The 13,233-nt window shown below is 59.0% G+C and overlaps 1 protein-coding gene across 2 annotated transcripts; it reads left to right on the top strand.

Annotated features, from left to right (window-relative positions):
- Positions 1-6,779: 6,779 nt before the first annotated feature.
- Positions 6,780-13,149, top strand: ATP6V0C (ATPase H+ transporting V0 subunit c). 2 transcript variants are annotated; one of them, XM_002755788.7, is made up of 3 exons: positions 6,780-6,984; positions 12,109-12,292; positions 12,472-13,149. In XM_002755788.7, the coding sequence occupies exons 1-3, from the start codon at positions 6,906-6,908 to the stop codon at positions 12,674-12,676; spliced, it is 468 nt and encodes a 155-aa protein (XP_002755834.1). In that variant the 5' UTR covers positions 6,780-6,905; the 3' UTR covers positions 12,677-13,149. The 2 variants fall into 2 exon arrangements, with proteins under 2 accessions (XP_002755834.1, XP_078200569.1); XM_078344443.1 differs by lacking the exon at positions 6,780-6,984 and adding an exon at positions 7,266-7,507.
- The last annotated feature ends 84 nt before the right edge of the window (positions 13,150-13,233 follow it).

Here is a 13,233-nt window from a genome sequence, read left to right as displayed (position 1 = left end):
CCTGCCCCCTCTAGCGTCAGCCTTCCCTCAGGCTGCTTTCTGGGCCCGGTCTGTGGTGGGTGTCCAGAGCACATTCTCCCCTCTAGCCTGCCATGAAACTGTTTCATTGTCCGTTTTGAAAAACGGAAGTGAGCCGGGTGCGGTGGCTCACGCCTGTAATCACAGCACTTTGGGAAGTCGAGGCGGGTGGATCACGAGGTCAAGAGATCGAGACCATCCTGGTCAACATGGTGAAACCCCGTCTCTACTAAAAATACAAAAAATTAGCTGGGCGTGGTGGCGCGTGCCTGTAGTCCCAGCTGCTTGGGAGGCTGAGGCAGGAGAATTGCCTGAACCCAGGAGGCGGAGGCTGCGGTGAGCCGAGATCATGCCATTGCACTCCAGCCTGGGTAACAAGAGCGAAACTCCGTCTCAAAAAAGAAAAAAAAAAATTGAAGTGAAATGGACATATGACACAACCATTGCTCAGAGAGAGGTTGTGGCTGCAGGAATGAGCATCTGGCACACTCAGAGGGTGGCACAACCACCACCTCTAGTTCCATGGCATTTTCAGCACTGCTAAAGGAAAACCTGTCCCCTTTAAGCAATTGCTCCCATTCCTTTCCATCTTATGGCTTGGGTTTTGTTTTGCTTTCTTTCTTCTTCTTTTTTTTTTTTTTTTGAGTCAGAGTCTTGCTCTGTCACCCAGGCTGGAGTGCAATGGCATGATCTTGGCTCACTGCAACCTCCATCTCCCTGGTTCAAGCAATTCTCCTGCCTCAGCCTCCCAAGTAGCTGGGATTACAGGTATGTACCACCATGCCTGGGTAATTTTTTTTATTTTTACAAAATACAGAAAGACAGGGTTTCATCCGGGCGCAGTGATACACACCTGTAATCCCAGCACTTTGGGACACTGAGGCGGGTGGATCAGGAGGTCAAGAGATCGAGACTATCCTGGTCAACATGGTGAAACCTTGTCTCTACTAAAAATAGAAAAATTAGCGGGGCATGGTAGCGCACAGCTGTAGTCCCAGCTACTTGGGAGGCTGAGGCAGGAAAATCGCTTGAACCCAGGAGGCGGAGGTTGCAGTGAGCTGAGATTGTGCCACTGCACTCCAGCCTGGTAAACCAGCAAGACTGTCTCAAAACAAAACAAAAAGAGACAGTGTTTCACCATGTCGGCCAGGCTGGTCTCGAACTCCTGAACTCAGGTGATACGCCTACCTTGGCCTGTCAGTGCTGGGATTCCAGGCATGAGCCGCCACACTTGACCAGTCCGTGACTTATTTCAATACAAACTGGACGGTGTTTGTCCCCTGCTCTAGCCCTCTTCACCTTTTAAGTCCTCATTCAGAGAGCATCTCTTCTGAAACCCACTGAGCTAGTCCTAGCGCCTCCTTCCCTTGTGCCCCCTGCTTCGAAGAACCACGTTTCTGGTGTAGCGTTGGCTGTGCTGTTGTGGGCACTACCGCTCCCTGGTAGGCTGCCAGGTCTTGAAGGTAGGGACCCTAACTTGTCTTTGACTCGCTGGGGCCTCGCTCAGCGCCTGCCACAACAGTAGGTGCCCAGGGAACTTAACCAATGGGTCAGGGTCTGAGGCGGGCAGGGCCTGTGGCCACGAGCCCTGACTCCCTGCTGGAGTGTGAGGAGGCCGTGCTGGCCTTCAGGGTGCACCCCTAGACCAGACATGGGGGCTGGGCCACCCGGGGCTGAGCATTTATCTGACACCCATTCTGACAACCTGGTCCTGGTGCAGGCGCAGCCCCTGGCCCTAGTCATTTGGAAGTTTGTGTCAAAAAAACCCAAATGGCCACTAATTAGGCACTATAGCACCGGTGAGCCAGCGGGGTCCTCCCGCCTGCCCTCCCACCTGCAGAGGAAACACCGTACACTGCTGCCAGGTGGTCAGGACCAGCTGGACTCCCTGCCCACCCCGACTCCCTGCCCACCGGACTCCCTGCCCACCGGACTCCCTGACTCCCTGCCCACACCGACTCCCTGCCCACCCTGACTCCCTGCCCACACCGACTCCCTGCCCACCCTGACTCCCTGCCCACTCCACTGGCTCCTCAAAGAGAAGAACCCACTCAGGCCATTTTCTATCAAGCCCCAAAGCTTGGGGAGAGTGAGAAGGGGAAGCTGCTCTGTCCTTGGGGTCACTATGGTCGTCTCCCTCCGACCTCTTGCCCCGCAGTGCCTGCCGTCCAGCGGAAGCAGCTCGGGGCCCCACCTCCCCGCTGTGCTTGACTTTGGGGAGCCTCCCTGCACCCAGCAGCTTGTGGCTGGGTCCTACTAGCACCACATTGTCTCTAACTCTGGCATGTATTTTATTTAAAACAATTTGCTGTATCATTGTTTAAGCCTTAACTTTATTTTTATTTTATTTTATTATTATTATTTTTTGAGACAGAGTTTCGCTCTTGTTACCCAGGCTGGAGTGCAATGGCGCAATCTCGGCTCACCGCAACCTCCGCCTCCTGGGTTCAGGCAATTCTCCTGCCTCAGCCTCCTGAGTAGCTGGGATTACAGGCATGTGCCACCATGCCCAGCTACTTTTTGTATTTTTAGTAGAGATAGGGTTTCACCTTGTTGTCCAGGATGGTCTCGATCTCGACCTCGTGATCCACCCGCCTCGGCCTCCCAAAGTGCTGGGATTACAGGCGTGAGCCACCGCGCCCGGCCAGCCTTAACTTTAATGATAAGAAAATAAAGCACCTTTGGTCATACACCTGAGGGATGGTGCACCTGTGTTCTCGGCCCATTTCCTCTGGCCCTGCCAGGGCCACACATGGCTCTCCTGGAAGCAGATCAAGAGTGCGGGGTGCCATTGTCCAGCACTGTGCCCCTCTGGGTGTGTCCTTACGGCAACTCAGAAGGATGGGCTGCCTCCAGGAGCAGGCACCTGCAGGGACGCTGTGGCCTGCAGATGAGGCTGCCGCCCCAGGCCTTCTTTGGGATGGCTTCCTCGGGAGAAGTTCGTTTTCCCAATCACCTGTGGGACTTTATTCCTGGTCTCCTTATCTCCATCCTCCCCCACCCTTGCCAGGGTCTCTGCAAAATGCCCCTGATCCCTCCTGCAGGAGCCCACCCTACATCTCTCTGCTGCTCCTGTTGTGGTCTCTGACCTGAGTTTCCCAAAGCCCCTCCCCAGTTCCTGGAAATCCCCACTGCTGAAGCAGTGACAGGCCAGGGGCTCGTGACCTGTGGTTTCACGCCAGGGGGAAGTAGCTGTGAGGGAGGAGAGAGATGTGTGTCCCTGGCTGTCCCCTTCCATGGCCTTGTTCCATCCCCACCCCAGAGTCCACTCCACCCTGGGGTCCTGCCCGGTGCTGGGAGACTAAGGAGAAGGAGACCTGGGTTCTTCCTGGCCCTGTCACTGGTCATCAGCACCTGCAGAGACCCAGCACAGAGGCCGGCCCTGGAGCTCCAATTTCAGTTCCCTCAGCAGCCGCTAGCCGGATGCCTGGCAAGGCTCTTCACCTTCTGAGACCTGTTTCCCTGACCAGGAAATGAGGGTGACGGTGAGAGTGAGGGGTGATGGTACCCAGAAGAATGTAAGACAGGGCCTGGCCCATGCCATTGCTCAGGAAATATGACCTGTGTGTGCACAGCACCCTACCAAGTTGAGGACACAGAAAAAGAGTCACTGTGACCCTCAGTTAGCGGGGGGCAGTGAGTGGGGGAAAAAAGTCATTCACTGAGTGTGAGGGGAGTATCCAGAGAGCTCTCAAGGAGGTCCCTGAGGAGGAAGAAGGAGGGGAAAGAAAGGGGGGCTTCTTGGAGGAGGTAGTGTTCTGAATACTGAGGTAGATTTCTTTTTGTTGTTTTTTTGTTTATTTTTTGAGACGGAGTCTAGCTCTGCTGCCAGGCTGGAGTGCAGTGGCACAATCTCGACTCACAGCAGCCCCTGCCTCAAGTGATTCTCCTGCCTCAGCCTCCCCAGAAGCTGGGACTACAGGCGCGTGCCACCACAGCCAGCTAGTTTTTTGTATTTTCAGTACAGACAGGGTTTCACCATGTTGGCCAGGATGGTCTCGATCTCTTGACCTTGTGATCCTCCCACCTCTGCCTCCCAAAGTGATGGAATGACAGGTGTGAGCCACTGCGCCCGGCTCTGAGATGCATTTCTTAAGTAGGGCTTGAGGAAGAGAGTTGGTACAGACAGAGGTGGTGCAGACATGGGGGGCTGCTGATGAGAAGCAGAAGGAAACCAGGGCTGGACCCTGAGGGGCTGAAGGATTCCAGGATGGAAAGTGCCCACTAGGAAGATCCTGGGCCTTTAGGGTGAAGACTGGGTTGACTGGGGGTAGGTGATGAGAAGAGCTACGCCAGGCAGCGGCAGGGGTGGGGGCGTAGGACACAGGGGAGGCTGGGTCTCGGGATACTGAGTAATTGAGAGTGGGGAGGGAGCAGTGGCGTGACGTCAGGCTGTGGGGGATGGGTGTGCCTTCTGCGGGAATGGAAATAGCCCAGTGGAAGCTGGTGGTGACGGGGTGGGGGCAGACTCAGCTCAGACACACTAGCTTGACGTGTCAGGAACCGCACTGGAGACCTGGTGTGTCCTCTCACACCAGAACTTAGGCAGAAAAAGAAAGGGTGGTAAGAGGGTGGTGAGCACGGCTGACCCACTCCCTGCTCCTGCAGAGGGAAGTCTCTCCACGCTCCCAGGTCTCCAGTCCTGGTGTTTCAGCCACAGTGGACTTAGGTGCACTTTGCCCACCCTACACCTTTTTGAGATGGGGTCTCACTTTGTCACCTAGGCTGGTCTTAAACTCCTGGGATCAAGCGATCCTTCCACCTTGGCCTCCCAAAGTGCTAGGATTACAGGCATGAGCCACTGCACCCGGCCCACCCCTGAGCTCGGACTGTGCTGTTTCTCTATGATGGACTGCTCTGTGCTGCCTTTACTTGGTCTGAATTCAGTCCCGGCCAGCAGCCTCCTTGGCCTGGGCTTCCCTGGAGGGCTTGGAGTGACGGGAGCAGGCACTGGGTGTTGCTCTCACTCAGAGTGTGGTAGGGGCTGGAATGGTGCAGGTGAGGGACAGGGTGGTATACGATGGGGGACAAAGCCAGGGCAACGATGGGATCATGCAGGGGACAGGCAGAGCCAGCGGCAGCCCTGGGTACACCAGGACCCTCAGTGAAGCTGGGGCTGTGGGACCTGGGCCCGCCCTCGTGACTCCAGGAAGAATGAGGGCGTCCGAGTTTTAGGAAGTCTGCAGGAGAGAGGAGAGTGTGTGGAGAGGGTGGCAGGCCACGCAGCACAGAGGCCCACTCAGACAGCATGAAAGGTGTCCTTCTGCTTAGAGAAACGGTAGTCACTGGTGACCTTGGCAAGGGCAAGGAGCTGGGGAGGGAAGGGCAGGTCGAGGAGGTGGAGACAGAGTGAAGATTCCTCTTCTCAGAAACAAGGGTCGGGTAAGAAAGAGGGTGGTGCAGAAAGGGCCTCTGATGGTATCTATTGCCTCCACTCCTTTTAACCAGGACAGACTTGGGCACTTTCATGGGCTGCAAGTTCCAAGAGTGGCAGGCCCAGGCCAGGCAGGGGAAGGGGCCCGAGGGAGTTTCCTGCTGGGGAAAGTGGGGCTGAGTCCACCCAGAGGACCAGGCCAGGCGCCATGACCCGTGGTGGCCATAACCACCATGGAGATGGGGATGAGCCGGCACCCAGGCCACTCACGGATAGCTCTAACCGAGAACCAGGCCTTAGAGCTCAAAGGACACCCAGACCTGGTGGCAGCTGCCCAGGGCCCCTGAAAGGGCCGTGGGCAGCCAGATCAGGTGGGTCGAGATCAGGCAGAGGGGGTGCCAGGGACTGCCGTATCGGGATCAGTAGGGACTTGCACGGCTGCCGGAACCGCTCCAAGGCTGCTCCAGAAGATGGCCCTGAAGGCGCGGACTTGGCGGGCGTGGGTGGCGGTAAGGACAGGCGGGAGGACCTTGAGGCAAGAACGTGCAGAGCCCGGGGTGGGGAGGGGGTCTCGAGAGGTTGCAGCTCCGACAGGGCTTCCACCAGTCATGCTTCCAGCTTGGGGGCAGAGACACAGCCCACTAACGTTTGGGGGCCTGATGCAAAGGCAGAGACGAGTGCGGGGAGGGGGTCCTTTCCTTCACAAGCGAGAGGTAAAGTCACCAACTGCCGGGTCAGAGGCAGAGGGTCTGGAGGAGACTGGGTACAGTGGGGAGGGAGGTGACCCGGGGACACAGAAGGGCTGTAGCAACGGGCTGGGACTTCACAGTTGTGGGCTGGGGGCTTTCCTGGACGCCGAAGCAGAGAAGACCGGCGCCCCGCACATCTGCTCGGACCCTTAGCTCGCCCACGATGGGTAAGGAGATCCTGGAAGACCAGCGTCTGGAGGAGTCAGGCCCCGCCTTGGGGGCAAGGCCGCGAAACTACGGCCTGCGGCTTCACATCAAGGGTGCAAGGAAAAGCGTCGCTGGGAACCGAACACCTGCAGACGCCGCGCAGCCGCAGAGGAGGCGGGGCGCTCCGAGTACCCGCCCCATATGCTAATAAGGCACACACCGCCCCGCCCCGGCGTGGGACCGGTCCAACGCTGCGGGGATCCAGAGGCCGGCGGCGCCCGGCAGCGCCCGCGGAGGCCGAGGCGGGGCGGGACCGGGCGCCAGGTCCGGGTCGCTGGGAGGTCGGCACAGCCCAGGGGCGAGGGACGAGCCGCTCGGGCGTCCCGGGCCCGCGTCTCCTCCGCGGTGTGAAGTGGTACGGCCCGCAGGGGCGGGGCCCAGGTCATGTGACGCGGCCGCGGCCGCCATTTTGTTCTGCGGTGCTGGTATTTAGAGCGCAGCGGCTGACGGGCTGGATCGCCTTCCCCGCCGCTCGCCTGTCCGCACTTGCTCCCTGCCCGTCCTCGCCCTCGCTTCCGCCACTGCCCGCAGAGCTCGCCCCCTGCCCACCCGCAGACATGTCTGAGTCCAAGAACAGCCCCGAGTATGCTTCGTTTTTCGCCGTCATGGGCGCCTCGGCCGCCATGGTCTTCAGCGGTGAGCGCCGCGGCGGGAGGGACCCGGGGGCGGGGGCGCGCGGGGCTCATGCTCGCAGCTCGCCGGGGTCCGGTGTGTGACGTCACTCTGACGCAATCCCGAGCGGTCGGGGGCGCTCGGGACTCGTGACTGAGGGCGGGGGTCGGCGCCCCGAGGGCTGCGGGGGGCCCCGGGAAGCAGGGCGTGCGGGCTCGGCCAGGCTGCGGGGTTCGGGGGTCCGGGCCGGCGGCCCTGCCAGCTGGGTCGTGCGGGTGCGGGGGTGGGGCGGCGGCGCCGCTGCCATCTTAGCCCCGGGAGCGGTGAGAGAGAGGCTGGGGTGGGGGCGCGAGAGGGGCGGCGCGCGGGCCGATTCCGCGGGCAGGTGACATCACACCTCGGAGGCTCCGGTGCGCGGGTGTTGGCGCGGGTCGGGCCCAGGAGCGCCTCGGAGGAGGGTCTCTGGCGCTGCTCGGCCGGTGGGAGCCCATGTCTCCCACGGGAGATCCACAGCCCTCGCCCTTGTGGCGCCGGCCCCGGGGATCAGGTGGGTCTCACCCACCGGCAGGTGCTTCCGGTTGGAGCTGGTCACGATTGCCCAATAGCCGTGTCGCTGCGTGGGCTGGTTGGGAAGCTACGCTGAGGGCTTGGTTGTGAGCCCTCGGAGACCCGGGGTGGGAGTGTGTGGAAGTGCAGGGGAACTGGGAGGCTGCGTCGTCGGCTCTGGGGGGCTGTGCAGAGGGTCTGTGCTCTGAGGTGGGTGAGAGGGTGACAGGATCCGGTCATTGCCCTCAGGACTGAGGCTTCCAGTTCCGCTCTTCATGAATGGAGGGATGAATGAATGACCTTCCTTTCCTTCCGAGGCCTCAAGTTGGGAGGGGCTCGCCTGGACTTGGAGAAGGTGCCATCAAGGGTTCTTCATGGCACGCTGCTTTTGAAATTAGGCCTTGACAGGTCCTGAGTGTGAAATTTAGTGAAACTTGGTCTTCCTGGGAGACAGGCACTTGGGCTAGTCCCAGGAATGTGGGACCCACGAGGTAAGTTCTGGCCCAGTCTCAGCCTCCGTGGACTGGTCTGGCCTGGTCTGGTCTCCGCCTCCTTGGTTAAGTCTGGTTTTAGCTTTGATGACCCTGCCCTGCCCCACCCTGCCTAGTGGCCTGGGGAAGCTCCTGGTGCAGGTATGTGGAGGGTTTGAACTCCAAACAGTCTCTGCTGACTGTAAACACCTGTGGGGTGGGGACTTGGGCCTCTCCTCTCTCGGGGGCCTCCCTCTGCCGGGGCCTGCCTGCCAGTCATGAGTGAGCCCTGCCCTTTCCATGATGCGCAAGTGAGGGGTCATTTGTGGCAGAGTCAGTGGTTTCGGCGTCTTCCAGCTCAGCGCTGCCTTTTCTTTCCACACACTGGAGACGTCCCCGGACAAGTGGCCGAGCCCCTCTCCTTCGGCCTCATCTGTTCTTTGCCCGGAGAATGCCTCCAGAGGTTCCCCTTTGCCTGGCCACCTGTGGGGTACTGCCTGTGGCTGTCTTCCACCCAAATTGATCGAGTGCCTACTATGTGCCAGGTACTGGGGGGCAACAGTGAACAAAATGAGATCCCTGCCCACGTGGAGCTGAAATTCTAGGTGTTGCTACTTGCTCTTGAAGCCCTGAGTTTGTCCACTGAGCCCTTTTTCTGCACCCAGCTCCCTGCCTCCCTCTCCATCAAGACCCACACAGGCCCTCGGACAGCCTGACCAGCAGGCGTGCTGAAATCACTGAGAACCCGTTATCGCCGGCATAGGCCTTTCCTACTTATCCCTGGCTCTTCCGGATAATCGTGGCTTACTGTGTGGCTCTCCAGGAGCTAACCTCTCCCTTGGCCAACTAAATCAATTGCTTTTTTATTTTTTTTTTCTTGAGACAGGGTCTTGCTCTGTTTCCCAGGCTGGAATGCAGTGGTGTGATCACTGCTCACTGCAGCCTCGATCTCCCAGGCTCAAGCAATCCTGCCTCTGCCTCCTGAATAGCTAGAGACAGGGTCTCACCACATGGCTCAGGCTGGTCTCAACTCCTTGGTAGCCTCAAATGATTCGCCTGCCCCGGCCTCCCAAAGTGCTGGGATCACAGGCATGAGCCACCATGCCTCACCCAACTTGTGACTTCATTTCTGCCTTCTGAAACATGCCTTTCTCTAGGACGTGGGTTCACCTGCTGTGCCGCCCTAAACAAGCCCCCTGCCCTCCAGATAGTTGCCTGTGCTTTTGCTGCCAGGCCAACGTCCAGCTCTGTCCCTAGCTCCTGGTCGTTGGCCTGCCTGGCACTGACAGATTGGTCTTCAACTGAGTGAGGCCCCCAGGCCTCTCACAGGCCCCATCTCAGCTTCCCCTTTTTTCTCATGACAAATGTCCCGTTGGTTCTTTCTTCATCATGTCCTCCAAGAAGTTGTCATTCTCTCCTTTTCCATGTTTACTGTGACTTCCTCCCTGCTGGCAGGCGCCCTGTATTTTGTGCATGTGTTCCTGGAACTGCTTTCTGGCCCCTACTCTGTGTCTGCTGAGCCTAGCGCTGCCCACAGGTCTGCCCTCTGCAGTCCAGTCAGGCTTGGCCTCTTGAGCAGGAGTCCAGGGCCCTCACAGTACTTGGCTCCTGGCTGCATCCCCTTCCTTCCCTGTGTTCCTCTTGGTACCTCCTTTCTCTGCCAGCCACGTGATCTTCCTGCTGCCCTCGGTACGGAAGGGCCTGCTCGCTTCCTGCCTCTGGTGGGCTCTGGTCTCACAGTGTCAACTACCTGGGTGGCTGAGTTCCCTGTATTCCGTCTCCTGCCCATGTGTCTGCCATGCTCTGGTCTCTTCGGCATACGTGGTGCAGTTGGATGTGGTCCTGGGCCTGCAGTGGGGGCCCCCAAAGTGCACTGTAATTGATCCACGTGCTCCCCAGGAAAAAATGCACTGGAACAGGAGTTCCGGGACAGGCTCTGGGATAGGCCCTGGGTCCTGGTCTGCAGGTGCACCGGGCGTCAGCGTGGCATGTCTGGGCACCTCCAGGGTGGCGTGGAGGAGGCAGTGAGGCTCCCTGGCCCAGGTCCCAGCATCCTCCCTCCCTCTAGCCACTCCCTGGATACCCAGTGCTGTCGGCTTGGGTGACTCCTCTCTCTCTCTCCTTACTGCCAACTTGGGACACCTACTATGAAACCCTTCCCCAGCGCCCCCGTCTGCTCTCCTGGAGTGCATGCCACTGTGCCTGGAGGTCACCATGCCTGTGTCCTCACTCCTGCTCAGTGCTGGGGCACAGGGTAGGCAACTTTTATGGCCCAAATACATCAGTAAAATGTGAAGAGGAATGGTGGGGGAAGTCCTAGTCCCTTCTGCCTCTGACCTGTGGAGTCTTCTGCAGGTCAGTCTGGTTACTGATCTTTTCCTTTAAAAGACCATGGCGGGCAGGGCATGGTGGCCCACACCTGCAATCCCAGCTCTTTGGAAAGCCAAAGAGGTGGGTGGATCGCTTGAGGTCAGGAGTTCAAGACCAGCCTGACCTACTTGGAGAAACCCCATCTCTACTAAAAATACAAAATTAGCCAGGCATGGTGGCACATCCCTGTGATCCCAGCTACTCAGGAGGCTGAAGGAGGGAGAATCACTTGAACCCGGTAGGCAGAGGTTGTGGTGAGCCGAGATTGCGCCATTGCACTCCAGCTTGGGCAACAGGAGCAAAACTGCATCTCAAAAAAAAAAAAAAAAAAAAAAAAAAAAAAAAAAGACGATGGCATGAGTGCTGTGGGCAGAGATGGGGAAGGGATTTGCCAGTTGCAGTCCCCTCAGGTGGCTCAGTAGGCCCCTGTGGTGGCTCTGGAGGGCAGAAGTCAGAAAGGCAGCTGAGTTCCCGTGACTGCTGTGTCCACAGAATTCTCCACGTTGAAAACAGGGCCCAGGAGAGGGAAATTCAAAAGAAAGGCAACATTCTTTTGGGAGAGGAAGGAGGGACAGCTCTGGAGAAGACAGGCAGCCCTGGAGCCCACCCCTGACAGCACTGTTGTGGTGGGAGGCTTGAGCCCTCTGGCCAGGCCCCTGTGTGCCCGGGACCACCCTGTGTGCAGGGGACACCTCTGAGAGGTCAGCTGAGTCCTCATGATTGGACTGGTGGTGATCCCCGTCATCTTCTCTGTGCCCCCATTATCTTCGTGGCTCGTTTTTTCTCCTCTCTGGTTGGTTTTTTATTTTTTGAGATGAAGTGTCCCTCTTGTTGCCCAGGCTGGAGTGCTGCACGTGGCAAGATCTTGGCTTGCTGTAACCTCTGCCTTCCGGGTTCAAGTGATTCTCCAGCCTCGGCCTCCTGAGTAGCTGGGATTACGGGCCCCCACCACCACATCCAGCTAATTTTTGTATTTTTAATAGGAGACTGGGTTTCACCATGCTGGCCAGGCTGGTCTCGAACTCTTGACCACTTCATGGTATGCCTGCCTAGGCTTCCCAAAGAGCTGGGATTATAGGTGTGAGTCACTGCGCCCAGCCTCCTCTCTGGTTAGAGAAGATTCTCCAGTCTCTCAAGGGTCCAGGCCTGCTGTGTAGCCAAGGGTGCTGAGAGCTGCCCTTTGTGGCAGAATGCTTGGCCCTCCTGGGGGAATACTGGGGAGATTGTGCTGGCAGTGAGTCAGGGGCGCTCTGGCCTGGGTGACAGGAGTGGCCAGGGTCAGCTGCTTCTGACCCTCAGGTCACACCCCACCGCCATGGCTTTGCCATCCCTAAGACTTGTGGTGGCTTCTCCAGCATGTTGTCCTGGGCAGGAGCCCTGAGGGTCAGCTGCCCTGACCCCACATGGGGGCTGCTGAGGCTGCACTGGGGCTCCCTGGGATCACAAGTGGGTTCACTGCAGAGCCGGGAGCCCCGGATGATGGGTGAGGCTGCCGCAACGCCTGCTGCTGGAGGAAGAGCTGGACTCTGAGGGTGGGGGTCTTCTGTAGAGGAAGGAAGGAGTGGCCATCTCCGGCTCCTTTTGCTCGCCTGTGGCTATTCCTCCTGGGTCATCCTGCCCTGGGCTGGGTGCTGCCTTTGGCTCCCCCTCTGCATATGATAACTTGCGGTGGCCCTCGCAGCTGTACCAAAGCTACACCCCAAGGTCCTAGCCCCAACTGACCTGTGTGTTCCTGTGGGCTCACCCTGCCTTTCTCCCACAGCCCTGGGCGCTGCCTATGGCACGGCCAAGAGTGGCACCGGCATTGCGGCCATGTCCGTCATGCGGCCGGAGCTGATCATGAAGTCCATCATCCCAGTTGTCATGGCTGGCATCATCGCCATCTACGGCCTGGTGGTGGCAGTCCTCATCGCCAACTCCCTGAATGATGACATCAGCCTCTACAGGTAAGCGCGGGGTCCACCCTACCTGGTGCTTGCCCCGCCTGGCGTCAGGTCCCTGCACAGGGCTGGGGGGCTGCAGGGAGGGTTTCCTTCCCCTGTGGGTGGTGACCCGGACCCTTGTTTCCCCTTTTCTTCCCCTGGCCAGCAGGCTGCTGATGTGAGTCCTCTCTTCTTGCCCCCAGGAGCTTCCTCCAGCTGGGCGCTGGCCTGAGCGTGGGCCTGAGCGGCTTGGCAGCTGGCTTTGCCATTGGCATTGTGGGGGACGCCGGCGTGCGGGGCACCGCCCAGCAGCCCCGACTATTCGTGGGCATGATCCTGATCCTCATCTTTGCCGAGGTGCTTGGCCTCTACGGTCTCATCGTCGCCCTCATCCTCTCCACAAAGTAGCCCCTCTTCAAACCCACCAGCCACAGAATATTATGTAAAGACCACCCCTCCTCATTCCAGAACGAACAGCCTGACACACACGCACGGGGCCGCCGCCCCCAGTAGTTGGTCTTGTACATGCGCAGTGTCCTAGTGCCCATCGTCTGTTGCCCCGGCCTTGCCCCCGCCCGCCCCGTGCCGTGGACATCTGGGCCCACTCATCGCCCCTCCAGGCCCCCGGCGCCCCACCCCCTAGAGTGCTCTGTGTATGCGGATGATGTAGAGTTGTCATTTCTCTTAACTGGATGTTTATTTATAAAGATCTGGCCTGTTCTTGCATCTGCGGAGCGGCCCTCGTCTCCCAGCTATCTATAACCTTAGCTAGAGTGTCGCCTTGTGGGTTCCTGTTGCTGAGACTTCCTGGATGGAGCCGCCCTCGCCCCCGGGCCCTTGGCCCTGCGCGGAGCTGTGTCCAATAAAGTTCTCGGATGTGTCGGGCCTGTGTCTGTGCCGCTTGCTGGGCGTGGGGGCGGGCGGCCGCCAGGCACTGCCGGTCACGTGGGCGCCGTGGTCACGTG

Source organism: Callithrix jacchus, chromosome 12 (assembly GCF_049354715.1).
Source record: "Callithrix jacchus isolate 240 chromosome 12, calJac240_pri, whole genome shotgun sequence".
In the NCBI taxonomy this organism is placed as follows: Eukaryota; Metazoa; Chordata; class Mammalia; order Primates; family Cebidae; genus Callithrix; species Callithrix jacchus.
Note: the sequence above shows the minus strand (reverse complement) of the source record. Positions and strands in the feature narration are given on the sequence as shown.